This window comes from Acinonyx jubatus, chromosome C1 (assembly GCF_027475565.1).
Source record: "Acinonyx jubatus isolate Ajub_Pintada_27869175 chromosome C1, VMU_Ajub_asm_v1.0, whole genome shotgun sequence".
NCBI classification, from domain to species: domain Eukaryota; kingdom Metazoa; phylum Chordata; class Mammalia; order Carnivora; family Felidae; genus Acinonyx; species Acinonyx jubatus.
The window spans coordinates 211,616,090-211,640,047 of NC_069381.1; the positions used below are offsets into that span (position 1 = coordinate 211,616,090).

Genomic DNA, 23,958 nt, shown 5'->3' on the forward strand with positions numbered 1-23,958 from the left:
GGATTCTGGGGCTGAATCTGGGAGATACCGTCCCAGGTTTGCCATCACAGGGAAGAAGGTTCGATGCTGCTCTGTGGGCTGGTGCTGTGTCCTCTGCCTTGTTTCTCAGGTGGTGGGGACTTTGACGAGGCAGTTTAGTGGACTTCGTTCTTGTGTGTATGGAGGCCGTTATGGAGACAAACGGTATTTTGAAAATCTGGTCTTCTAGATTTCCCTTTCTGCTGGTTGATGGCAAGTTCTGGGCAGTGTGGCCGGTGGCAGTGGGTTGCATGTTCCCAGCCGCGTGTGTCTGGTATGCTGGGGGAGGGGACAGAAATGCGCAGCTTGCACAGACTCCATGGGTTCTGAGAGCAGAGCTGGAAGTGTGCAGAGTGGCCGTTTCTGCCGCCCCGATTTGCCAGGGTGGACTCAGTGGAGTTACCTGCTGCCAGCCTCTGGCCTGCCTGGGCACCTCCGTGTCCCTGTCCCGGGCCCAACACTGCCTCCTGCCTGCCCCACGGGGCTCTGGTCCTGACGCTCCCTGGTGCTGTGTTCCTTAGGCCAGAGCCGCAGCCTTCCGTGAGCAGCGCACACAGGGCCCCCTGAGCCAAGTATTTCGTTTGTTCCCTTCCCCTGAGACCAGAAGTCCCACACCTGGCAGCATCGGTGTCTTTTCCTCCTCTCCGCTTCAGGAAGTGGGAGCCTAACCCAGGGAGGCCAGCTGCTCTCCTCCCTCTGCGCAGGGCGGTGTGCTGGGGCTGTAGCTTGGGGCCCCTAGACTTGTGGTCATTCTGCCTTTGCCTGTGGTGGCCCCTGGGGCCTGGCCATCCCCCACTTCCCAGGCCCCTGCGCCCGGTCTCCTCATCCCCCCTCCCCTGTCCCCATGCTGGTTCTGTGAGTTGGATCTGTCCGTTTTCCCAGGACCTGTAGATACTGGTCAGCACGTGGTCGTCTTTTCAGAAAACAGTTTCTCCCTGAACTTTGTTCTCACTAAGCTGGTAGGCACTCGGATTAGATGTGTCCTAAAAACACGTCCATGTGGTGATGGCTTCCCAAATCAGGCTGCACATGCCTGTTAACCTGAAATTAACCTGAAATTAAGCTGAAACCTCGAGTTCTGACCCCAGACGTGTTCCCTGCAGAGCCCAGGAGCGCCAGGCACGGACTTTCCTCCTTGCTGCTTCCTCTGGGTGGAGGCTCAGGGACTCCTTCCTTCAGCCAGCCTCCTGGAAGGAAAGGAGGGCCCTGGAGCCCCGGTGTGGCCCTGGTGGCCACAGTGATTGCGGGGGAGGCCGAGAAGCTGGAATGAAATGAGTCTCGTGGGCAGCGGACTCGGGAAAGTGCGGTGCTGGCCCCAGGCCTGGGATGCGCTGCTCTGATCGGATCTCGGGAAGGAAGGCGTGTTGGGAGGCCTTGGGTTGAAGACGCCAGAGTGCGTGTGCCATAGATATAGTCAGGTTCATGCTGCTGGTGGGAGCGCGAGATGGCGCGGCTGCTCTGGGACCCAGTCTGGTAGTTCCTCACGGTACGGTTTCCACGCGGCTCAGAGCACCTGTGGGGCCATGGCCGAGGAGTGAGAACATGTCCACGACAGCGTGCGTGTCGGTGCTCACGCGTCTACGGCAGAGTGCTGTTTGGCCATCAACAGGGATGAGGTCCTGAGCACGGATGCGTTCTGAAAACATTATGCTCGTGGATTCCGTTTATACGAACCTGGCAGAGTAGGCACCCCATGGAGACAGCAGATCTGAGTTGCCAGGGCTGGTGGGGGGGTTTGGGAGCTGATGGCGAAGGGCTGTGGACTTGCTGTTGGGGTGATGAGATGCCCTAAAATGCATAGTAGTGCACAGCCAAATATGTTAAGAATCACCGAGTCCTGGGGCGCCCGGTGGCTCAGTCGGTTAATGTCCAACTTCCGCTCAGGTCATGATCTCCCGGTTCGTGGGTTCGAGCCCCGCGTCAGGCTCTGTGCCGACAGCCCGGAGCCTGGAGCCTGCTTCGGACTCTGTGTCCCCCTCTCTCTCTGTTTCTCCCTCGTTCATGCTCTGTCTCACTCTCTCAAAAATAAATAAACATTAAAAAAAAATTTCAACCAGATATCAGAGTCTTAAGTTTTAAGTGGGCGCCTCAGGCAGTATGTGAGGTGGAGCCTCAGTAAAGCTGCTCCTGAGGGAAAAGCCACGAGTTTTGCCCTCAGGGAGAAATGCTTGGAGGGGGAGGCTGTAAAGCCACCCGCGGTTCTCATGGGTCCGAAACCCCCTTTGCAGAGAGTATTACACGGAGAAGTGCGTCATGAACAATTATTTTGGCATCGGCCTGGATGCGAAGATATCCCTGGACTTCAACAACAAGCGTGACGAGCACCCAGAGAAGTGCAGGTAGGCGGTGTGGCGGGCTTGCGTGCACACTGCTCCTTCGTCCTCGCTTCCCCCTCCGGGTAGCGAGGGAACCGCTAGAGTCAGCGAGGCAGTGGGCATCCAGAGCGCGGAGGCAGAAGGCAGATGTGAAAACCAGGTGCCTCGTTGTTGGAAGGAGAGGTGCTTGCACGAGATGTGGGTGGGGCCAGGCTGGGGGTCTGGGAGGCCAGCCTGGAGGGGGGTTCCAGCCCTCAGGGCTGGTGTGGTCAGGACAAATTCCACATGAGAACACGAGTGACTGCAGTCAGTCAGAAGGGTCTGCGTCATAAGTCGTGGTGGTGCTGTAGAGGGACAGGTGACAAAGTGTGCTAGGAGGGTACTGTGCCAGGTACGTGAGACCCTGGCGGCGTTGGGGGCGGCCCGGCTGCCTCCCCACCACGCCCATGAGCAGACACCCCTCTGTAGGAAGACAGCCACGTGAGAGGCCCGAGGGGTGTCCTTGGGGATGTTCCTTTTTTCCCCCTAAATGACGTCTACTCATCCCTCCCCGCCTTGGGAGGGGATCCAGAGAAATGGGCAGCTTTCTCCTGGGTTGAGGTGGAGATTCCGTCTCCCCTGGGAAAACACGAGAAGTGAAGCAGGGAGTTAGCGTCTCCCACCCCACCCTTCAGTAATCACCTGGAGGAGGAGACCGTTCGGCTTTGACATTCTAGAACTGGCAAAGGAGAAGCTGATGTGCAGTTTGGCCAGAGACAGCCGCTGATGCAGGAGTCGGGGCCCCTTGCTGGAGAGCCTACAGACTTGTTCGTCGTCCCATCTCGTCCATGTGCCCCCTGCTTCCTTGGTGCCGTTGTCATTTGGAAGGGGACGCTGGGAGAGCTGGGTGGGAGGGGCTCACACACCTAAGGAGTTGCCCTGGTGATCACCCAGGTGCTCTGTAGGTGCAGATTTCTTAGAAAACAAAATCAAGCTTAAGAATTCAAGAAACTTTTGAATGCTGGGGTTCTTGAGTGGAGGAAAGTGTCTCAGAAGCCCCCCAGGGACATCTCTGTTGTTCAGCACATGATGGCGAGCCCGACTCCTTTAAAAAGGCCCCCGTTAGTTCAAAAATAACTGAAAAGGCATGAAAATGCGTGCAATTTCACAGAGTGAGATAGTGAGTGACAAAGCCATGTGCAATACATTTTTAGAACTGTGGGCCCCTGCTAGGATAATCCCTGAGTTTGTATCAAGAGCTTTGAAAAGGTCTAAGAGGAATTCCATTTCTATGAGTCTATCCTAAGAAGTAACGAAACATTTGCAAAGAGGTGTGTGCAAAGGGGCCACTGCCACGTGACTTACGGAGCCTGGGACTGGGAACCGGCTGGGTCCAGTCACCGGGATTAAGTGGACAAGGGCCCGTAGGGAAAGGCCCCGCTGTGATCAGTCCAGCGTCTGGACGCAGGGTGCAGGGCCAAGTGAGCAGAGTCGGTCAGCAGACTGTAAACTGGCTGTTTGCCCCGTGAGTCAAAGACTTAGAAAAGACTGAAGAAATACACCAAAGTTTTTACCATCAGGACGCACAGCTGTGGGGATTAGGAGGATTTTTTTTCTCCTTTGTGCTTTTTTGCACTTCCCAAATTTTCTACGCTAAGCATAATTTTCTAGCTGGAAAAAAAATCATTATCGGTTTTTTGTGAGGTTCTGTAATGTCTTTTTTACCTTTTTAGGTAAAATTACTTTCTTGGGGATGTTACTTTTCAGCAGAATTTTCTATCACTAAACGTGTCTCTTTATGCACATCTTACGTGGGCACATAATGAGGAAATGCTCTTCCTTATTGAGATGTCGGGGCTGTGAGTGGTTGCCGAGTCTGACTGCTGTGTGATGGGACGTCTTCCTGCGGCCGCGGTAGTGGCTGCCGTTAGCTGTATAAAGAGAGCGGGGGTCCTGTCACTTCTTTGCTTTCCACCTGCAGGAGCCGGACCAAGAACATGATGTGGTACGGAGTTCTTGGAACCAAAGAGCTGCTGCACAGAACCTACAGGAACCTGGAGCAGAAGGTCCTGCTGGAGGTGAGCAAGAGGGTCTCCTGCAGGCAGGCCAGGGCCCGCCTGGTCTCCTGTGAGCCCCTCTCCTCGCTGGGTGTGGGGTCCCACTGCCCTGAGGTCCCTCAGTGAGAGCCCAGCTGTGGTGGTGGCCTTCTCCGCCCCGGGCTGGCGGGCGGGCGGGCACGTTGCTGGTGAAGAAGGACCAGGTTGATGCTGTCATTCCCTTGTTTCCTTCTTCGGCATTTCTGCCGCACAGTGTGATGGGCGACCCATCCCACTCCCCAGTCTCCAGGGGATTGCTGTCCTCAACATTCCCAGCTATGCCGGAGGGACCAACTTCTGGGGGGGCACCAAGGAAGATGATGTACGTATGGGGGTTCTGGGTGGCCGGGCCCAAGCTGGGTGTGGGTAATCCCTTCAAGGAGTGTCCACCACTTCAGGCCCTGATGGAGCCTTCTGGCTCTTGGGGCTCTGAGGGTGGTGCGGAGGTGTGGGTAGAACTCCTCCCTTGTGCGGGTGGTCAGAGGACAGTGGAGAACGAGACAGAGATGGTCCCCCGCTCGTGAGAAGAGAGGCCGGGCAGGACAGATGTGGTCAGGGGCACACGTGTGATGCCAGCAGCCAGGCCCGACTCCGATTTGGGGTGGTCTGGGCAGACTTCTCAGAGGAGGGGACATCTGCACTGAGACCTGAAGGGAGACGCAGGATTGGCCGGGTCCGGTCAGGGGAGGGTGCAGAGGCTGTTCCAGGTAATTGCTGGAACAGCACATGTGAAGGCTTAGCGGGGAGACAGGTGTGGAGGAAGCTCTCTGACGGCGTGTAGTGGGCGGAGTGCAGACAAGCCCGAGCCCACGTGGGGTTGTGTAATCCACGGAAGAAGTCTGGGATTACTCTTAACTTTGGAAAGTGTTTGCTTTTAACCACGGATGCAGCTTCCATTGTACGTAATAGCTCAGGATGTTCTGGTTGCCGGGGTGCCGGGCTGGCTCAGTGAGTGGAGTGTGCAACTTCTGATCTCGGGGCTGTGAGTTTGAGCCCTACATTGGGTGTAGAGATTACTGAAAATTAACAACGAGAAAGATGTTCGGTTGCTGTTCTAAGCACTGTGCGTGCATTAACTCAGTCCTCTTGAGAGCCTCTCGGGGAACACGCTAATTTTACCCAAAACCGAGGATGAGAAAATAAAGTACCTTGCTCAAGGTCGCACTGCTAGAAAGTGGCAGATCAGAGATTTGGTCCCAGGCAGCTGGTTCTAGTCAAGGTCTCACTAGAAACCCCCTCAATGACACAGTCACACCACAGCTGCTTCTCAGGACACGCCAGCCGAGTCGTGCGCCTATCTGTAACCAGAGCAGCAGCCCCGAGAGTGAACAACAGAGGGCTGTGCAGGGAGGTTTGGAGCAGGGGTCAGCTCCTAACACTGGCCCTTTCAGACTTTTGCAGCTCCGTCATTCGATGATAAGATTCTGGAGGTGGTCGCTGTATTTGGCAGTATGCAGATGGCCGTCTCTCGCGTCATTAGGCTGCAGCATCACCGAATCGCCCAGGTATCGGCCGTGGGCCCGCAGGTGGGAGGGACGTGGGAGGCAGCGTGGCTCACGCGTGTTTGGAGAGGCCGGGCCTGGCCCAGAACCAGTCTCCTCTGTCAGCAGGCTCCTGCTGCGCAGAGCCCGGGAGAAGGGGTGCTTTTCCAGGACCGCCCACGGCCCCACCTGCTGTATTTGACAGTTAACAAACACTCTTACAAAACGGGGGCCAACTTGAATCCTGCCTGAGCCCCCCTGCCGTGACTTTCTCTGCGGGTGCCAGCCGTATTGAGGTGGGATGTTGAGGTGGGATGGGATGAGACAGGCCCCACTGAACTCGGCTTGTGGCTGCAGCTTTCGGGAGCTGCCTCCTGAGTTTGGGAATGGAGGCCGAGCCTACGGGAGCGGTGGAGAAAGTGTGGCCTCGCCTGGCTGGTCTGAGGCCCACCTGGAGAGGGGAGAAGGGGAAGGGGCTTCCCTGCTACTGGTGATGGGCTGGGGAGGGCAGTGTTCTTAGGCACAAGGAAGCAGGGAGGCTGATTCCCTAGCCCACCCAAGTCCCAGGCTGTGATGTTATGGCCCTTCCTGCCTCAGTCTGTCCCTGCGGAGCGTAGGGTGTTTGAATTTTATGATCAAACTCTTTGGCAGTGTTCTCTGTTGAAAAGAGAAACAGTACATCGCTAACCACTTATTGGGACTGGTTTACCCTGTTCTGGGAGTGTTTGCACTTGAGCAGGGCCCCGTGGCTCTTGCTGGTCGTGAGTCCCCACCCTGGGCCTGGTGCTTGTGTCTGACCACCGAGGTCTCACTGCGGTCACAGATGCCGTGCTGGGTGAGGGGATGGTGGGGAGGGACAGATCCTTGGGCTTCATGAGCTGTGCCCTGGACAGGGATGCTCTGGCCGCAGTGGTGGTTGGCCGTGGGCACGGCATCACCCCAGATGTCAGCTGGCTTGTGCAGGGGCGTGTGGGACAGGAAGGCTCCTGCAGGGCTGAGATCTAGCACCTTAGCTCCTTGGTTCAGCGCGGCGCACGAGTCACAGCTGTGGTGTTTTCTCAGTGTCGCACGGTGAAGATTTCCATCCTGGGGGATGAGGGCGTACCTGTGCAAGTGGACGGAGAGGCCTGGGTCCAGCCTCCAGGATACATTCGGATCATCCACAAGAACCGGGCACAGACGCTCACCAGAGATAGGGTAAGAAGGGCTGCGTGCGGAGACCCAGAGGGACTCACCTGTGTGAGTCCCGGGGCTCACCTGCAGGCACACCTGTGCACCTCCTGTCAGGAGACCTGGAGTTTCCAGTGTTTTGTTCTGGGAATTTGCTTTTTTCAGACGCAGAGATTAAGTGAGCAGGGGTGTAATTTCCAGGACGATTCGCCCTCCTCAGTGTAAAAAAGAAGTCTGTGTCTCCTTTTCTGGCTGTCGTCCAGCTGGTGTCCCAGCGGCGTTTGCGGTTGAACACGTGCTCGCCTCTTGAGAGAGGGTCACACGGTGTGACACCAGGTTTCCGTGCCCTAGGCGTTTGAGAACACCCTCAAGTCCTGGGAAGACAAGCAGAAGTGCGAACTTCCTCGCCCCCCGTCTTTCTCTCTGCACCCGGAGATCCTGTCTGAGGAAGAGGCCACGCAGATGGACCACTTTGGGCAGGCGGCGGGAGCCCTCATCCACAGGTGGGCCCTCGCCTTCCCTGCCAGCTGGGCCTCCCCCTGGGTCTTCCTTGGGCCGCCACCGCCACCTCGAGGGCCCGGCTGGGGTTTCCGCTGGCCCTCGGATGGGGTTTATTTCGGGTGACTTTCCGAGATCGCTCGGGGTGTATGTAGAGGAGGCCTAAAACGCCCGGGCGTTTTCAGAGCCAGCTCACAGATTTTAAAACCTATCCCGAATTCTTCAGAATCGCTCACTTACTGCCTCTTCTCCTTTGTCCCAGACAGCAGGTTTGTTATTAAAACACCTTGTAGGTATTTAAAAAACAAAAAAAGACAACAGCCAGAGGCATTTCCTGCTCTTACTCTGCCTTGGAGAAGTGGCTCCTGGGACCATGAGACTTGGAGCACAGAGGTCCCTCCGGCCCTCTCCATCCTCCCCACCTCCCCGGTGTGCCTGCTGCTGGCGTGCCTCAGTCCAGAGGGGTCTCTCGGCCGCCACATCCTGCCATCTTCGGTGGTGCCATTTGTGGCTTCCTCTTCCGCTGTCCTCGCCGGGAGCATCGCTGCCCTGCGGGCTCTGGGCTCTGTGCGCCCTTTGGGGCCATTCCCCTGCCCTTTCCCCAGGCGTCAGGCTCTTGACCCGCGGCTCTCCCGGGAGTGCTGTGGGCACTTCTGGTTCTCGGGGTCCTTCTGGGTCCCCCGAGAGCACGCCCTGTGCTGAGTTCTCTGTCTGGAGCAGCCAGCGCCACTTTTGCAGCCCCCGTTCCCGTGACCCAATCAGTATCCAGGCCTGATGGCTTTGCTTCTTACACTTTTTCTCGGTTCCTTGGTGTGCCACCCACTTCTGGCTTCCTTCTGTCTTTGTTCTCGTCCCCTCAAAGCCTGTGGCAGCCCCACAGATGGGGGCCCTGCATCTCACTGTCTTGTTTGAAGTCTGGCGGCTGCTCCTCGTTTTCCCCAGGGCAGGACGAGTGGTTCCCTGGCCAGCTTCCCTGACTCTCATGCTCCTTCTGTCCCTGGTGCTCTGGCTGTGTCTGACCCTGTCACCGCCCCCTCCCTGCCCGTTTGGGTCCCTTGGACAACAGGCTGCTGCCTGTGGCTACTTCCTGGGATCTGAGCCGTTTGAAGCAGGATGGTCCCCACAGAGGAGGGTCCTGTCGTCCCCATTTACAGAGTGGGGCAGGCCAAGTCCCCTCTCACAGACGATCAGCTGCCAGCTTGCTGTTTTACAGGGTGTGAGTCTCATTCTGGGGATTTTCCGCCCTGGTCAAGTTTCTGGAAAAACTTGGATTTTGATGTCATGGTTCCCGTTTAAGACCTTCTCTGTTTGCCATCGGTGAGGGAATGCCGGTCGGGGTCATCCTGTGCTCGTTCTCATGGCTGGCCTGTGTCTGCATTGGCCCTCTGGGCTGAACCTGGGTCTGTGTTCGAGTGAGGTGACGTCGTAGGCTGCCCCTTCGCCTGCTCTGATGAGTGCCATGTCTCTGTCTTTCTCTAGTATCCGGGAGATAGCTCAGTCCCATCACGACATGGAGCAGGAACTTGCCCACGCCGTCAATGCCAGCTCCAAGTCCATGGACCGGGTGTACGGCAAGCCCAGAGCCACAGAGGTGCCTGTGCTTTTCAGGTCTCGCTCCCTGGGAGTCCTGTAGCCCTGGGGCCTTCTACATGGTTGTCGTTCTGGTTCCTCTCAGGGGCTGAACTGCAGCTTTGTCCTGGAAATGGTGAATAACATCAAAGCTCTGCGCAGCGAGACCGAACTGCTGCTGGCTGGGAAGATGGCCCTGGTAAGCTGGGACAGGCTGGCCTCGCGCTTTGCGTGCAGTGACCGTTGTGGTACCCAGGGCAGCACGTTTTAGTCTAGAACTCCTGGCCGGGGGAGTTCTAGACTCAGTGTAGGAAGGGGCCTTGGAGGTCATCCGATCTGGCCATATGGTTGGTTCTCAAACAAACTCTCTGGCCACATCTCAACCACGTCATCTCTGGTGTGTTAGACTTCTGTGGACAGGACCACCTTTGTCGCTGTGCTCAGAATTCTGCCTTAGAAATCTGCAGGTGTGGAGCCATCTGCCTGTGACCAGGCACGTGGGCCTTGTTCTGAGACACGCGGCACTGTCACCCTTCCTCGTTCAGCCCTGCAGACCTGGCGAGGAGTCCGCCCTGGGCGAGCAGGCAGGTCGGGTCTCACTGAATCGCAGAAGCCAGAATAGGGAGGGCCTGAGGGAAGGTCTGGCCAGCCTTCTTGCTTCAAAGATGAGGACGTGGAGGCCAAGGAGGTGGGGCGACCTGCTGAAGATCACACATCTGGAGAACCACCCCGTCCTCTGCTCTTCATCCCCAAATACTCTGCTTTTCTGGGTGTGACAGCCGCCCCTTTGCCGCCTGCTAGCATTCCCTGCACTCTGACATGGGCCCGCTGGGCCTGTCCTCTTTCTGACACAGGGGTCCCCAGGTCAACCAAAGTAGGCGAGACGTCAGCTCTGCCATTGCAGTTTTCAGACAAGCTTGGTTCATTCCGCTCTTTACGAGAGGAGAGTTTTAGTTCCTGCATCTCAACCTACTTAGAAGGAGAGCTTCTGAGCTTGGCCCCTTAGCCAGTGCCGTGTGACTGACTTTCTGTAGGAGTTCTTGTAAGGACTCTCTGAGACAAACAGACCACTTCTGCTGGAGCAGCCTGCACGCCTGCATGGGGGCTTTGCCGTGGCCCCAGCTTCTCACCGCCGATAACCAGCTGTGTTTCTTTTCTGCCCGGAGCAGCAGTTGGATCCCCCTCAAAAAGAGCGGCTCGGGGCCGCTCTTGCCGAGATGGACCAGCAGCTCAGGAAGCTGGCGGACACCCCGTGGCTGTGCCAGCCCGTGGAGCCCGGTGATGAGGAGGTAAGGGGGTCCTGGGGCTTCAGCTTGGGCACCGCGGGATGCAGTGGCTTTCCCTTCAGTACCTGTAATCACCGTGACCCGTGCGGCTTTGAGATTAAGTTGGTGGCCATCTTGCAGCCCCTGATAAGGCTTCTCAAGACTCCTCTATTAAAACGCCATGGAGGCGTGGAAAAAGACTGGCAGCGAGAAGGTTGGGAGTTAGTACTGAGCATAATCCTTGATGACTGGGGCACTCGTCATCCTCAGAAACAGAATGGCAGGGCTGGCCAGGAAGTCCCTAGAAGGCTGAGCCTGGCCCCGCTGTTTGCCCCTGGTGCGAAGACACGTCGGTTGGATAAATGGCAGCTTCTTAAGTTTGTCGTCATCAGGGATGGAGTCAGTGTGTTTCGCTCACAATCACGTTTTTGTTTTGCACGTATTTAGAGACTCCAGCTTGTCATAGGTCCTGTAGCCAGGACAGACAGGACCCCAGGCATATGGCAGCCTGGGATGTCGTTGCCTCCTGCAGCAGGAGGATAGGCAGGAAGAGCCCCGGAGAGGTGCTTGTTGGGTCAGTTTTGTGGGCAGCATCCTGATAAAGATGAACCGTGGATTGCCTTTCTTCTCAGGGGTAGAGCAGAGGTGGGCCTGGAGAAAAGTTCATCCTAGGCTAGGGTTCTGCAGTCTTGCCAGAGAAGTAACTGTTAGACGTTACACGTCTGGCACTCCTATCTCCAGTTTTGTTTGTTAGAACCTGTTGGCAGCAGTTAGGTGATGGTACAAAGGAAAGTTCCAACAGTCTGTCCTGCTCTGCTCTGAACATGCAGGCATTTGTTGACAAATGCAGAGGACATTTTGGTTTAAAGGGATAGGCCAAGCTCATCAAAATTAGTTAAATTGTGAATTATAAATACAAAATTTTCATTTAAAAGAAAATTCCTCAAATAATAATATATAAAATAATAGATGTAACGATAACATAGCCTGTAGTTCCAGACTAAGTTACCAAAGCCGGTGAAGTGGACAGTGAGATGGGAGGCTGGGAAGAAGACAGGGACAGAGGAATAAAGGCCGTTAAATTCCTTTAAGGTGGAAGGTTTAAAAAAAAGTTCTTGACTTTGATAATTAGGGAAATGCAGAGTTAGTAATATCTTTAAAAACTTAAAGGTAGTTTCTAACAGAATTGAAAAGGTGTATGTTTTTCCAAATCAGTTTTCTAAAAACAAAACCAAAATATAATCTACATTGTGAAAAAATAAGAGACCAATAAAGATGTAGCTAACAGTGTAAAAGATAAAAAATGGTGTAGCTTCTCCTCTGAAAAGCAAATTATCATAAGATTTTGTTAAAAAGGAAATCTAACCATATACCAATCACAAGAGCCTAATTTTCTCTCCCTACCCCCAGCAAAAACTTGGACACAAAAAGATCAAAACAATTTCAAGAAAACACATAAAATCTGGTTACAATATTAATATAAAAATAGAATTGCAATAAATGATAAAAACCGATCACTTTATATTGGCAAAATATATTTTTATAATAATAAAATTTATTTTTGTCTTCTTGATCTATCAGTTATTTCTAAAGTCTCTGACCATGAATGTAGATAGCTCAGTTTACCCTTGTGGTCTTATTTTTGCTTTCTGTGTTTTGAGGCTATATTATTGGCTGCATATAGATTTTATCATTATGTAAAGACCCTTAGTAATTGTTTTTAAGTTTACTTGTTTGGTATTTTCATCTTTATACTTTTACTTTCAAGCTTTATTTGTAGTGCCTCTCTTATGACTAGCGTATTGTCAAATGTTGAATTTTTATCCAGTCTGTTATTTTCTGTTTTAACTGGAATGTTTGGTCTATTTATATTTATTGTGATTATTAATGTATTTATATGTGTATTTTGCCATATTTTGTGTTCTGTATTCTTTTTTTGTTTCTTTTAATTTCTCCTTTTTGATTGAGAAGTCTCTCCTTCCTCCTACACAACTCTCTTTGTCCCCTCTAGTAGTTTGGAAATATATACTGTCTATTCTTTTAGTGACTACCTTCCAAATTTTAATTTATATAAAATCTGTAAAGCAAAAACTTCTTGAAATGAGAGAAAGGGACAGAAACCAAATTGTAGTGTGAACCATCACTACCAGTCCATGATTAATGAAATAAATTATAGCATATGAACAACAACAAAAAAAAACTTGGAAAAATATGTATGTATAGAACATATATATATCATGTATCTACAGAGAGAGAACTTTATACTCTGTAAAGAGGGCATATATTTTTTCTTGTTGCCCATAGGACATTAAAAAGTACTGACAGTAGGAATCTCTTTGTTATTCTAGAAATTGAGAGGGAGCGTTTAGAAACTTTTAGGCAATTAACAGAATTATATTTCTGTTGAAAATAATAAAAAATTGAGGTTTATGTTTTATATGTCCTTTTTCGGTTTCATTTTTTTAGTAGTTTATTTTATTGCATTTCATGGGAGTACCAGTCCACTGTGGCCTGGAAATTGTTAAAGTTGGTTCCTTTCCAAGAGTGGTTTCAGCAGCCCAGTGCTGGGCCACAGGAAACCCCAGGTACCATAGCCATCAGCTGTGGGCCCTGTGTTCCCACGCCCTGCCCGTGGTGGGCAGCTCCCCCTCTCCGTGCAGATTCCCTCTGAAGACAGCAGAGGCCTAGGATTTTCCTTGCTTCGTGCTGCAGCAGGAGGCTCGTGGCCTAGTGCCTGGTTGCAGGGTGACCAGTCAGCTTGGTTTGTTTGGGGACTTTCGGGTCTCAATACTAAAAGCTCTTATTTCACGAACTGCGGTTCCAAAGCTTCAAACATAAAAATGTTTCAAAACAAATTATCACCAAATGTACAGCCACTGCAGAAACAAAGCAGCGTGAGTCCCATCCCCCCTCCCCCCCCCCAGAGGTCTGACCTAATGAATCCTTCAAGCCATGTCTGTAAGGGCCCTGGTTTCTAGGGTTCCTGGTTGTGAGCTCATGAGACGGTGCAGAGTAACAGGCGGGAAGTTGTATAGATGACTCCAGGGGCAGGTTTAGCTGCAAAACCAGAAACCCTCTGGAGCTGGCCAGGGCAGAGCAGGGAGGGCTGGGGTAGTGTTCCTGCAGGCATTCATTTTGTGGAGCCCAAGGCCGAACCTGCAGCCAGGTGTCCTGGGAAAGAAAGGAAAACCACACTTGCTCCTGGGGCCTTCTGGGCCTCCCAGGGCTCCTGCCTTCTCCGGCCTTCTTTGCCAGCTGCCGTTTGGCTCCACGTTCCCGCCCTGTGGGACTCCGGCTCTGGGGTGGCGTTCAGTGGGCAGAGAGAAGCAGGGGCAGGGCACGGTGCCACATTTCTACTGGCATAAAAATAGGAAAATTATTTATTTGAGAGCAAAAAAAAGTTGATAACTCTGTGAGCTAGTTCTTTGAAAGTACTGACCCCTGAATAATACGGTTTGAACTGCGTGGGTCCACTTACATACATACTACATAGTGAAGTACTGTAAATGTATTTTCTCTTATGATTTTCCTAACGTTCTCTTTTCTGTAGCTTTTTAGTAAGAAAACAGTATATAATACATGCAAAATATGTGTTAATCAGATCATTCAGACTCTTTGGGGAGTCAGAAGTTACACTGGAGTTTCAGTTTCGTGGGTGGGGGTTGGCTCCCGTAACTTCTACGTTGTTCAGAGGTTCCCCGTAAAGTGCAAGAAATTAATTAGCCTGTGGCAAATATAATCAAGGAAAGTTTGAAAAAATGAAGTGATAAAGGTCATGTAAGAATAGATAAAATAAATCAAGTTATACTATCTTCAAAGAAATGCTAATTTAAAAATCTTGATGAAACTGTTGAGTCTTCAGGAAAAATTTAAACTATACAGATTGAAATCTGAAGACATTTTAAAAAGAATAGCCACAGGACAACTTGAAGAAATAAGTATCATCTGCAAAAGAAAAATGTCAAGGAATGTGTGATTTCTATATATAAGGAAGAGTGTCAAAGCTAGGAAACGATGGACATTGTTCCAGTTCTTTTTTTAAATTCTTAAACGCGTAAGATTTACCATATTTGGGGGTGCCTGGGTGGCTGAGTTGGTTAAGCGTCTGACTTCAGCTCAGGTCATGATCTCACGGCTCATGAGTTCAAGCCCCACATCGGGCTCTGTGCTGACAGCTCAGAGCCTGGAGCCTGCTTCGGATTGTGTGTCTCCCTCTATCTCAGCCCCTCCTCCACTCACACTCTGTCTCTCTCTCTCTCTCTCTCTCTCTCTCTCTCTCTCTCCCTCAAGAATAAATAAACATTAAAAAAATTAAAAAAAAAGATTTTCCATATTTGTTGTTTTTAAGTGTATGGTTTAGGTAGCATTAAGTATGTTCACAATGTTGTGAAGCAAATCTTTGAAACTTTCAAACAGTTCATTTTTTTAAAAGCTTATTAGCACATCTGATTTCAAAATTCAGTATTATCAGGAGATTCGTAAGAATAATTTCTTTAAGTCAAATAATTGAAAGCAGTTCTTTATAAAAGCTTTCCGGCTGGGACGTGCACAGGGATTGAAAGGCCATCCCCCCACCCCCGCAGTGGGAAGTGTGCTTGATTTCCAGGGGATCCTCGGTGGGTAGCTCTACCTGTGGTGTCCCCCCCGCCGAGAGAGGACAGCATGTCTCCCCTGTGGGGAGGAGGGCAGTGGCAACACCACCGGTGACCTCCTCGTGCCTGAGAGTGGGAAGCCGGATGGAATCGGCAGCTCCATGTGTGGGCGGGAGGGACAGGGGGCAGCGCGGCCGCTCCCCAGAGCCGGCAGGTGGTCAGAGGTCACAGTAGGAGCTGTCTTACAGGACAGACAGCTGGTTTGGAGGGCCACAACAGCTGAGGGTCACTTGTGGCTCTCATGACGGTCCTGATTCAGAAAAACCAGCCATGAGGATAAACCTTTGCAGTGGTCGGGGAGGGTTGATGTTATTAACTATAAGTGAATTCTTGCTGGTGTCACGAGTGGCGATGGTGTCGTGGTTAGAGGCTTTAAGAAGAGAGTATTCCCATCTGTATGGGTGGCATGTTGAAGTATTTGTGAGGGGAGCAGATTGAGGTCTTAAAAGGGAGCCGAAGTAAGATCACATGTTGATAATGAGGCTTGTTCTGCTGGTCTCCCCATTTTATGCATGGATGAAAATATTCCTACTAAAAGTTAGAAGTAAATGTAATACTCCTGTATGCGTTAAAGAAAAGAAGAAATTTTGAAGTTAGGAGTAGGATTTTGTTTGGGCCGTGCTGCCTGCGGGACAGCTGCCTGTCCCTGCGGTCGCCGGGCCCCACGGAAAGTGTTGGGGAGCGAGGTGGGCGCCAGCCAGTCTCAGGACAGAACAGCCTGGTCACGTGGGAGCTGAAGGTCTCTAGTGGAGCTGTTAGAATTGACAGTTGAGAGTTTTGCCAAATGTAAGATGTTTGTGAAAATGGTTCCTGAGTGCTGCAGTCATTGGTTAGAAAATTGTAAGAGGTTTCTTTTGTTAGTTAAGAACCTGAAACATGAAATGCTTCTGATTAAGAGATCCATGAAGGGGCCATCAGGGGCACAAGGAAAATTGGAGGTACGACAGAGCACATTTCCAGACGTGAGGCTGTGGATTATTACCCTGTCTAGGTTTGGTCAGTCTAATGAAAATCCCTTTCAGATCTGGAAGTGCCATAAAGCCGAAAGGCTGACTGTGTGGGTTGATGTGGGGACGTCGGTAGACAGGGCTCTGGGGCAGGAAGAAACAGGCACACCTGAAAAATAAGGAAATTATGCTTTATTTGTGGATACAGGGGTGATACGAGTACACAGGTTGTAAATACAGTTAAGTGCATTGTGTGTGCAAACATCCTTCGCTGCAGAGACCCCCTTCCTACCTGGCGTGAGAACATCCTCCGAGAAGGTCCACAGACCAGCTGGGAAGGGGCAGTGTTAGCTCCACCCGTGTCCTGGGCGGCTCTGTGGGGAGGCGGCTGCCAAGTGGGGACCCAGTGCCCCTGTCCCTCTGGCCCCCTCCCTCCTCGCTGCTTCGGGGAGTTGGTCCCAAGGAAAGAGCGCCAAGGGCAGGAAAAGCTTTGTTTAGAAAGATACTCCAGTACCGATGGTCCCCGCCTGCCAGTGTAGCACTAGGTCGGCTGGGAGCCTACTGGATGACCTTTGTACAGCGTGCTGACATTTAGGTGATATTTATGAAGCTTTTTAATCGTATGAGAAACACGTTATAAAATGAAAGCCGAATGTGAAAATAGACACTGTGCAGTCACTGCGCAACCGCTTTTAAAAGGCGTCACAGATCAATAAATGCCAAGACTAGGAACTGAGGGAAACCGAGTAAATGAAGCAGGGACCGCAGCCCCTTTGCCAAGCTCCCCGCCTGTCTGAGAAGTGGGCCTGACTAGGTCGGGGTCTGACTCTCCGTGTCTCCCGCTTTCCCCACAGAATGTGATGCTGGAGCTTTCCAAACGCAGCCGCAGTGGCAAATTCCGCCTGGTGACGAAGTTTAAGAAAAACAGCAAGAACAGAGAAGCCCGCAGTAGCCTGGGAGCCCCGGGTACCTGCCCTCCCGCTGTCCTCTGGCCGTGTGCGCCTGCTGCGTGCGCCCTCCCGGTCTCCGCTCTGTCCGTGGCCTTGTGGCTCTTCCCCAGGGTCCCCGCCTGCGCCGCGGCGTCCCGTCTGTAGCTAGAGAACGGCGCCTTCTTGAGTCCCGTGCCAGGCGGTCGCTCCTGCCTGGAGTCGCTCCCCGTGCAGATTCCTCTGGCGGCTGGCATGGCGCTGCCCGCCCGCCCTGGATCGGGCAGCAGAGGTGACAGGACACCCGGAGACACAGAGCTCACACTCGGGTCTTGTGCTGGGCCCACCGGGCCTGCCTCTTGGGAGGGGCTGCCGTTCCCCGGCTAACGAGTCATTGATCCGGGCCCCGGGCTGGAGCCCAGGCCAGCAGCGACTGTGGTTGGCCAAATCAATAGAACATGGCACTCGAGGACAGTTTTGAGGGAGAGTCAGTAGATTGGGCCTTAAAATCTCTGTCTGGAAGGTCGGCTCTGAGCATGGCTGTTTTCAGTGCCCTCCGGTGCCCGGCAGCCCAGTGTGGATTTGTAGGTGGTGGTCACTCCCTTTGATTTTTCTTCTTCGAATGTTTGCCCAGCAGTTGGGTTTCCTTTAACGATAGTGGCTCTGTAACAGTGGTCGCTCTGACCACGTGAAATCTCTGCCTGTTTCCCTTCCTGCTGTGGACCAGAAGCGAAGTGAACCCTCTAGAAAGGAGGGCAAGCTGACTGCAGCTGCACAGTCAGATTGGCGTTTTCCTCTTATTTGGTGGCATCCAGTCTCCCCTGGGACACATGGCAAATGTCCAGAAGGCCGATGGCCAACCTGGCAGGAACAGACAGCAGCTCCTGCTGTGGCTCATGTCCCCTGAATGCAGGTGGCTCCCCTGCTTCTTCCTGCAGAGCTCTGGGTGGTGCGTGTGGCTGAGTGGCGGGTGCCGGCTGCTGGGGCGTCTGGGGAGCCAGGTGCTGGGGCATCTTGGAAGCCAGCTGCTGGGGTGTCTCACGTGCTGGGTGCTGGGACGTCTCAGGAGCCAGGTGCCAGGCATCTGGGGAGCCGGGTGCCGGGGTGTCTGGGGAGCCGGCTGCTGCGCATCTTGGGTGCCGGCTTTGGGGGCGTGTGGGTGCCTGCTGCCAGGGTGTCTGGGGTGCCGGGTGATGGGGCGTCTCAGGTACCGGGTGCTGGGCGTCTGGGGAGTCGGCTCTTGGGGCATCCGGGGAGCCGGCTGCTGGCATTTTGGGCGCTGGCTGCCGGGGCATCTGGGTGCCTGCTACTGGGGTGGCTCGGGTGCCGGCTGCCACCTGCCTCGCACTGGGCTCTGGGCACTCACTGCATTCGTGCTTTTCCATCTCCGACAGTTCACCTCTGGGGGACAGAGGAGGTTGCTGCCTGGCTGGAGCACCTCAGTCTCTGTGAGTATAAGGACATCTTCACGCGGCACGACATCCGGGGCTCCGAGCTCCTGCACCTGGAGCGGAGGGACCTCAAGGTACTTCCACAGCGGCTCCTGGGAACCCGTCCCGGGCTTCCCTGCACTCCCTTCTCTGTCCCTCCCTCTGACCTGGCCATGCTCCGGTGTCATCGGACTCTCCTCATGCATGGCTCGGGGTGACACGTGGAAGTGGCCGAGAGGCCACCTCTGCCCCCTAGCAGTGATGTCTCCAACCCGCCACAGCCAAACAAAGCCAGAGCAGAAGTAACGGAGGGGACCTTGCTTTTCTTTACCTGCTTGGACCAATGAACTATTTTAACATTAAAAACCCTGTTGCGGGGGGGGGGGGGGGGGGGGGGGGGTGGTTCGGTGCTGGCTGGCTCAGTAGGTGGAGCATGTGACTCTTGATCTCAAGGTCGTGGGTTCGAGCCCCACATCGGGGGCGGGGGCTACTTAAAAGTAAAAAAAAACAGCCTGTTGTGGGACACAGCCCTGTGCTAATTGGCCAGCGAAGGGCTGTGTGTGATGACGGCCCCCAGTGCGTGCGTCCCTCTCCCTTTGGAGCCCACACACGGGCACACCTCCGAGCTGCCGCAGAGCACTGCGAGGAAGCGAGTCCCGTGAACTCCTTGGTTTCCCGGTGCGCGTGAGGGTCAGGTTTCTAACACGCTGTAGGCTCCTACGTGTGCAGCGGCATTAGGTCTGAAAAGCGTGCACACGTTAGCCTAAAAATACTTGCTCGCTGCAAAATGCTGTCATCTGAGCTTTCGGTGAGCCATCATCACTGGTCATGGGTGACCGTAACAAATTTAACGGCCAAAATGTCTGAAGTATTGGGAGAATTACCAACACGTGACACAGAGACTCGCGCCGTTGGGAAAACGGCCCCGGGGGTACTTGCTGGACGCAGGCCGCCAGGAACCCTGAGGTGCGGGGCTCGGCGCGGCGGGGGCAGGGAGACGAGGCACACCTGTGGCCGCTGAGCCCCGGGGGGACCGGGTGCCAGGACTGCAGGCGGGGTCCCCTGGGGCCTGCCTGAGCCGGGGGGGGGGGGGGGGGGGGCGGGGGGCGGGGCCGCGCCCTGAGAGGGCGAAAGGCTCCCCGGGACGTCCTCACGGCCGCGCTCTCGAGTCACCTGCCTTCACCTGCTGCCGGGCGGGGTCTGTGTCTGTCTGGCACGAAGGCACCGGCGACTCTGTGGCTCGCGGGAGGGGTGTGGCGGGCGTCTGCACGGCTGTGTGTGTCGTTTTCACCTCGCGTCACCGTCTTCGTCCTCACCGCGTTTGTGTTCGGAAGGTCGGGCGGGAAGGCCCGCGGAGGCCCGGCTCCCTGCCCGGCGTCAGGGTGCTGTCCTCTCGTTGCAGGACCTCGGCGTGACCAAGGTGGGCCACGTGAAGCGGATCCTGTGTGGCATCAAGGAGCTGAGCCGGAGCGCGCCTGCCACCGAGGCCTAGCCGTGGCCCTGTCGGCCTGCGTCCCCCGCTCGCCCCGCGACTGAGGCCGGGGACCCGCTGCCCCTTCTCATGGTGCTACTCCCCCTGCTCCGGACGGGAAGCCTCGCGGACGCCCGTTCCGTGACCGTCCCGGGGTCTCGCGCACACCAACACAGCTACCTTCGAAACGACACCTTGTCCGGCCCCGACGCCGCGTGGGGCAGACCGCCACCACCTCTGCGCTCCTGCCGACCCGGGACCCGGGCCGGGCCCGGCCTCCGGGCGCCGGGTTGTCCCGTGGAGGCGGCCCGCCTGGGCCACGCGAGCTCATCCCGCGGGTCCCCGCTGCGAGCCCCGTGACCGCGCGCCGCGTGGCCTCCCCCGGGCGTGCGGACCCCGGCCTGGCCGGCAGCCTCCCGCGCCGGCAAGCTCCATGTCCGCGGGCCACCCTGGTTCTCCGCGGCAGCCTTGCAAGGCCCCGCCTGATGTCCCCCGGGTATTGCGGAGTCTTTGGCCGAGACGCCGCCTCTCCTGCTTTGAAAGCGGCCTGGACGTGCCGCCGTCCCGCCTGTGTTCTCGGTGCGCGGAGACGAAGGACGAAGCGCGCTCGCCCTCCTCGAGCCGAGCGGACGGACGGTGACGATCTCGGGCTGACAGATCCCCTCTCTGGTTGCCTTTGGCCTAGTCCGCGTGGCGCCCTCCTCTTGAGCTGCTGGCGTGGGCACGTGGTCCCTCTGTCCCCGAGATGCCGTAGCCTCCCGTCTCCCCCTCAGACAGAGGGTGTGTTTGCGTGAGCTCGGTGTTGGCGAGCGCGAGTGCGTCCCGGGCGCTGGGGCGATGCCTCGCCCCGCCCTGGGGGACCGTCCCCACCGACCGTCTCTGGCCCTGTGGGCGGCCGTCTGCCTCAGGCCGGTCTCGCCCACGTCCCCGGCCCTCCCCGTCTCCCCCGTCGCCCCCACAGCCCACCCTGCAGGGCTCTGTAACCTGGCCCAGCTGCGAGCCGGGCCCCCGCGCCCCTACTCTGTAGCTCGCTTCACCCCTCATCCTCGTGAGGGGACGGGGGGGGGGGGCGCTGCAGGTGTCATCCGGTCACCCTTGGGGGAACCTCAAAGGGGGGGAACCTTTGGGGCGCTGAACAGCATCTGCCTGCTGCTCCCTCTGCAAGCCCCTCCCCCTCACCGGGGTGCACGGTGGCCCCTCCACCCCCGCCCCCCGTGAGCCCGGCCGGGCCTCTGCTGCCGGTTTGGGGGCACTCCTGCTGGGGCCCTGGCGGCCACCTGGCCTGCTCCTGTCCCTGAGGGTGTGGTGGCGGCGACAGGGCGGGGTGGGGCGCCTGTGCTCCGCAGCGTGCTCAGCTGTTGTGCGTGGCCTTCCCCACCCCGATGCCCCCTGTGCCATCAGACGGCTGCTTTGGACCCAGGAAGGCAGAGAGGGATCATCTGGCCACTGGAAGTCACCGGCTTTCAAGGTAGAACAGGCTGACAAAGGAGACCGTGGGGTCCTGAGCCCGCGGTACCAGAACAGCGTCTGCTCTGTCACCTCTGGCCGGACCCTGGGCTCTGAGGTCCTCGGGGCGAGCCGGGGACAGGCACGTGCTCGGTGAGGAGGGGAGCGGCGGCCGGTGCTGACGCTGTGGGGCCGTCCCGCACCCTCCGCGCCCTCCCTTGGGAAAGCCCGAGGGCTGGGTGAAGCATGGTGTTTAGAATTAGTATGTCGTCAGTGATTAAAACAACACTGTTTACGTAAAAACCGTTTTTCTGATTCTAGTAAGTTAGAGGCGAATGGAGTAAACGTGAGTGTTGCATGGAAGCGTGTTGGCATCCGGCCGGTGCCGCATCTGCTGCGGTGGCCGTGTTGGTTCCCGTGAGGCCGCTCCTCTGCCTGCCCCCCCGACGTCCCTGCCGAGGCTGGGCGCTGTCCCGCGGGGACCCCGGTCCCGTCAGCGTGGAGGGAGGGAGGAAGGGTCCTGGGGAGTCTTGGACAAAAGGTTTTGTGCCCTCGGGCGGGGCTTACCCCTCATATTTATGATCTTAATTTATACGGTGCCCGCCGTGGAAGCAAATGCCTCCTGTATTGCTGTGTACAGACCCAATCTGGGGTTGTAAATAGGTTGTTCTGTGTATAAATAAAACCTGCCCTTGTCAGATTTCTTGTCATTCCTCGTCGCCCAGATCTTTCCAAACTGGATTCAGGATTTTGTATCTTAGCTACTCTGGAAGTAAGTTGGCGTGGCTGAAAAGCAAAATGGAAAGCCACTGTGTCTCTTAGGGTGTGGCCACTGGATCTGTGGAATGAAGAACCCAGCCAGGAGGCGGGGCGCGGGTAGGGCAGAGGTTCAGACTTCATCACAGGCAGCCTGGCCCAGCCTACTGAGGGAGGGTCATTGAAGCAAAGAGTCTCGTCCTCCTAAATCTTCCATATAAAACTAGACCACAAGCTCTTCTGTTTACTCCCAGCACCTTTATGCCAAGGGAGTGGCCTCTCCAAGGTCGAGGTCACTCTGTCCTCTCCCAGTTCCCGGGAGGGCAACGAGGGGGAGGGCTCGAGTATAATCCGATCGCAAGACTTGCTGACGCGGTGTGTGCAGAGGGCAGAGCAGTCGTTCTAAACCGGAGCGGCTCCCGGCTCGGAATTCGTCCGCCAAGACCCCCGTGCTCTCCGCGGTCTGGCTGATGCCATCTCTCCTGGTGAGCTGGCGAGCTGCCTAAACAAGTAAGCCTTGGAGTGCAGTGGCTCAAACCAAGTGTATTTCTGGTTCCCAGAACAGTCACGGGGGGTTGTGCTTCAGGCACTCGGTACCCCGGCCGCGGCCCCCTCCACGTGTCACTTGGGGGTCTGGCCCACGTGGCCACGGTGGCTCCGGTCACCTTCCTGCCAGGGTGGGGGGAGCGCGGACGAGTGCGCGTGAGGTTTCCTGAGCCCACCTGGAAGCGGCAGCCCAGCTGGGGGCCCAGCCACGCCAGGTGTGCGGGGGGAGGGGCCGCGGGCCGCTGTCACCAGCCGACTCAGCTCTGGGTCCGCTCTGCTTGAAGGCCCCTCCGTTAACGCACGTACCTTGCCCTGCTTTCCTCCCTCAGGTGGTTTCCAGGTGTTCGGAAGGAGGGAGGCCCGTGTCCCTGAGGGGAGAGGAAGGGCGCCCTCCAGCCGCAAGCTGACCCTTGGCAACACCCGGTCGGCAGCGTTCCGTTCCGTCGGCCGGTGTGGCCTTTACCCGCTGCCCGGGATGCTGACCTTGTACCGGAGGTTGACATCTGTGACCCCAGGGGCTGTCCTTGGCCCCAGGGACTGTTTCTGGTGGTTGGTTTCCGGTGGCTCTGTGTTGGCGGGTGGCCTCGATCCCCTGAACTCCGGCCTCTGGCACAGGCACTGGGGCCACGCTGCTGGCTCCCAGCTCCACGTCTACGCCCCGTGATAGCGGAGGGTGGCGTGGGGGAAATTAAGCTTTGGGCAGGGGGGCTAGAGAGGAAATTGAGGCACATCTAAGCACCTTGCGCCCCCCCCTTCTGTGTCCCCCCCCCCCCCTTCTGTGTCCGACAATCCTTTATGGAATGGAGAACTTGGATTCTCGTGGTTTCTTCTGACCCCGACTGAGTTCGTCCTCCCCGCTAAGGGAAGGCGCTGGGGACGCAGCCGGCACGGCGGGTTGGGCGTGTGCTTGCAGGACTCGGAGTTTGTTCTAAAGATAATACCTAGGCTGGCAGGACTTTTAACTTGTATTGATCCTGGTTTAAAATTTTAACACTTTGTTCATTATGGATTTTTCTGCATTAATTTTGATTTCTAAAAATGTTATTAAGTACCGCTCTGTCTTGATTACTGAGTTTTTTGGGCACCTTCAAGTTTTGTGCCCGAGGCTTCCACTTGCCCAAGTCCCAACCCTTCTGTCGTGTAATCTAATCTTGAACGTTAGACCTCAGACTCTCTTGGCATTTGTAGAAGCCACTGCTTGATGCTTATAAACATCAGTTTCCTGTCTCCTGCCCTACTAACAGAATCCCCGCGCCATCTGGGTGACGTGTTGTGCCCAAATGCGCCCCTGCAAGTGTGACCACATTCTCCAGCCTCCTCTGCAGTTGACCTTAGTGATGTGACCAAGCTTGGGCGAAAGACATACAAATATTAACTGAAGTTTCCAGAAAGT

General features: G+C 55.4%; 1 protein-coding gene across 10 annotated transcripts in view; it reads left to right on the plus strand.

Moving 5' to 3' along the window:
• DGKD (diacylglycerol kinase delta) overlaps nucleotides 1-21,961 on the plus strand; it is a 109,846-nt gene extending 87,885 nt beyond the window's left edge. For 8 of the 10 annotated variants that reach the window (XM_027047330.2, XM_027047335.2, XM_053215982.1 and 5 more), the window contains 12 exons: nucleotides 2,247-2,357; nucleotides 4,294-4,390; nucleotides 4,623-4,730; nucleotides 5,800-5,913; nucleotides 6,952-7,086; nucleotides 7,411-7,562; nucleotides 9,037-9,148; nucleotides 9,233-9,325; nucleotides 10,296-10,415; nucleotides 16,845-16,956; nucleotides 18,311-18,441; nucleotides 19,749-21,961. In XM_027047330.2, coding sequence (XP_026903131.1) covers nucleotides 2,247-2,357; nucleotides 4,294-4,390; nucleotides 4,623-4,730; nucleotides 5,800-5,913; nucleotides 6,952-7,086; nucleotides 7,411-7,562; nucleotides 9,037-9,148; nucleotides 9,233-9,325; nucleotides 10,296-10,415; nucleotides 16,845-16,956; nucleotides 18,311-18,441; nucleotides 19,749-19,838 — 1,375 coding nt within the window. In that variant the 3' untranslated portion in view covers nucleotides 19,839-21,961. Of the gene's footprint in view, nucleotides 1-2,246; nucleotides 2,358-4,293; nucleotides 4,391-4,622; nucleotides 4,731-5,799; nucleotides 5,914-6,951; nucleotides 7,087-7,410; nucleotides 7,563-9,036; nucleotides 9,149-9,232; nucleotides 9,326-10,295; nucleotides 10,416-16,844; nucleotides 16,957-18,310; nucleotides 18,740-19,748 lie in introns of those variants that run through there. The other 2 variants (XM_053215981.1, XM_053215980.1) reach the window with 2 other exon arrangements.
• Nucleotides 21,962-23,958: the final 1,997 nt, after the last annotated feature.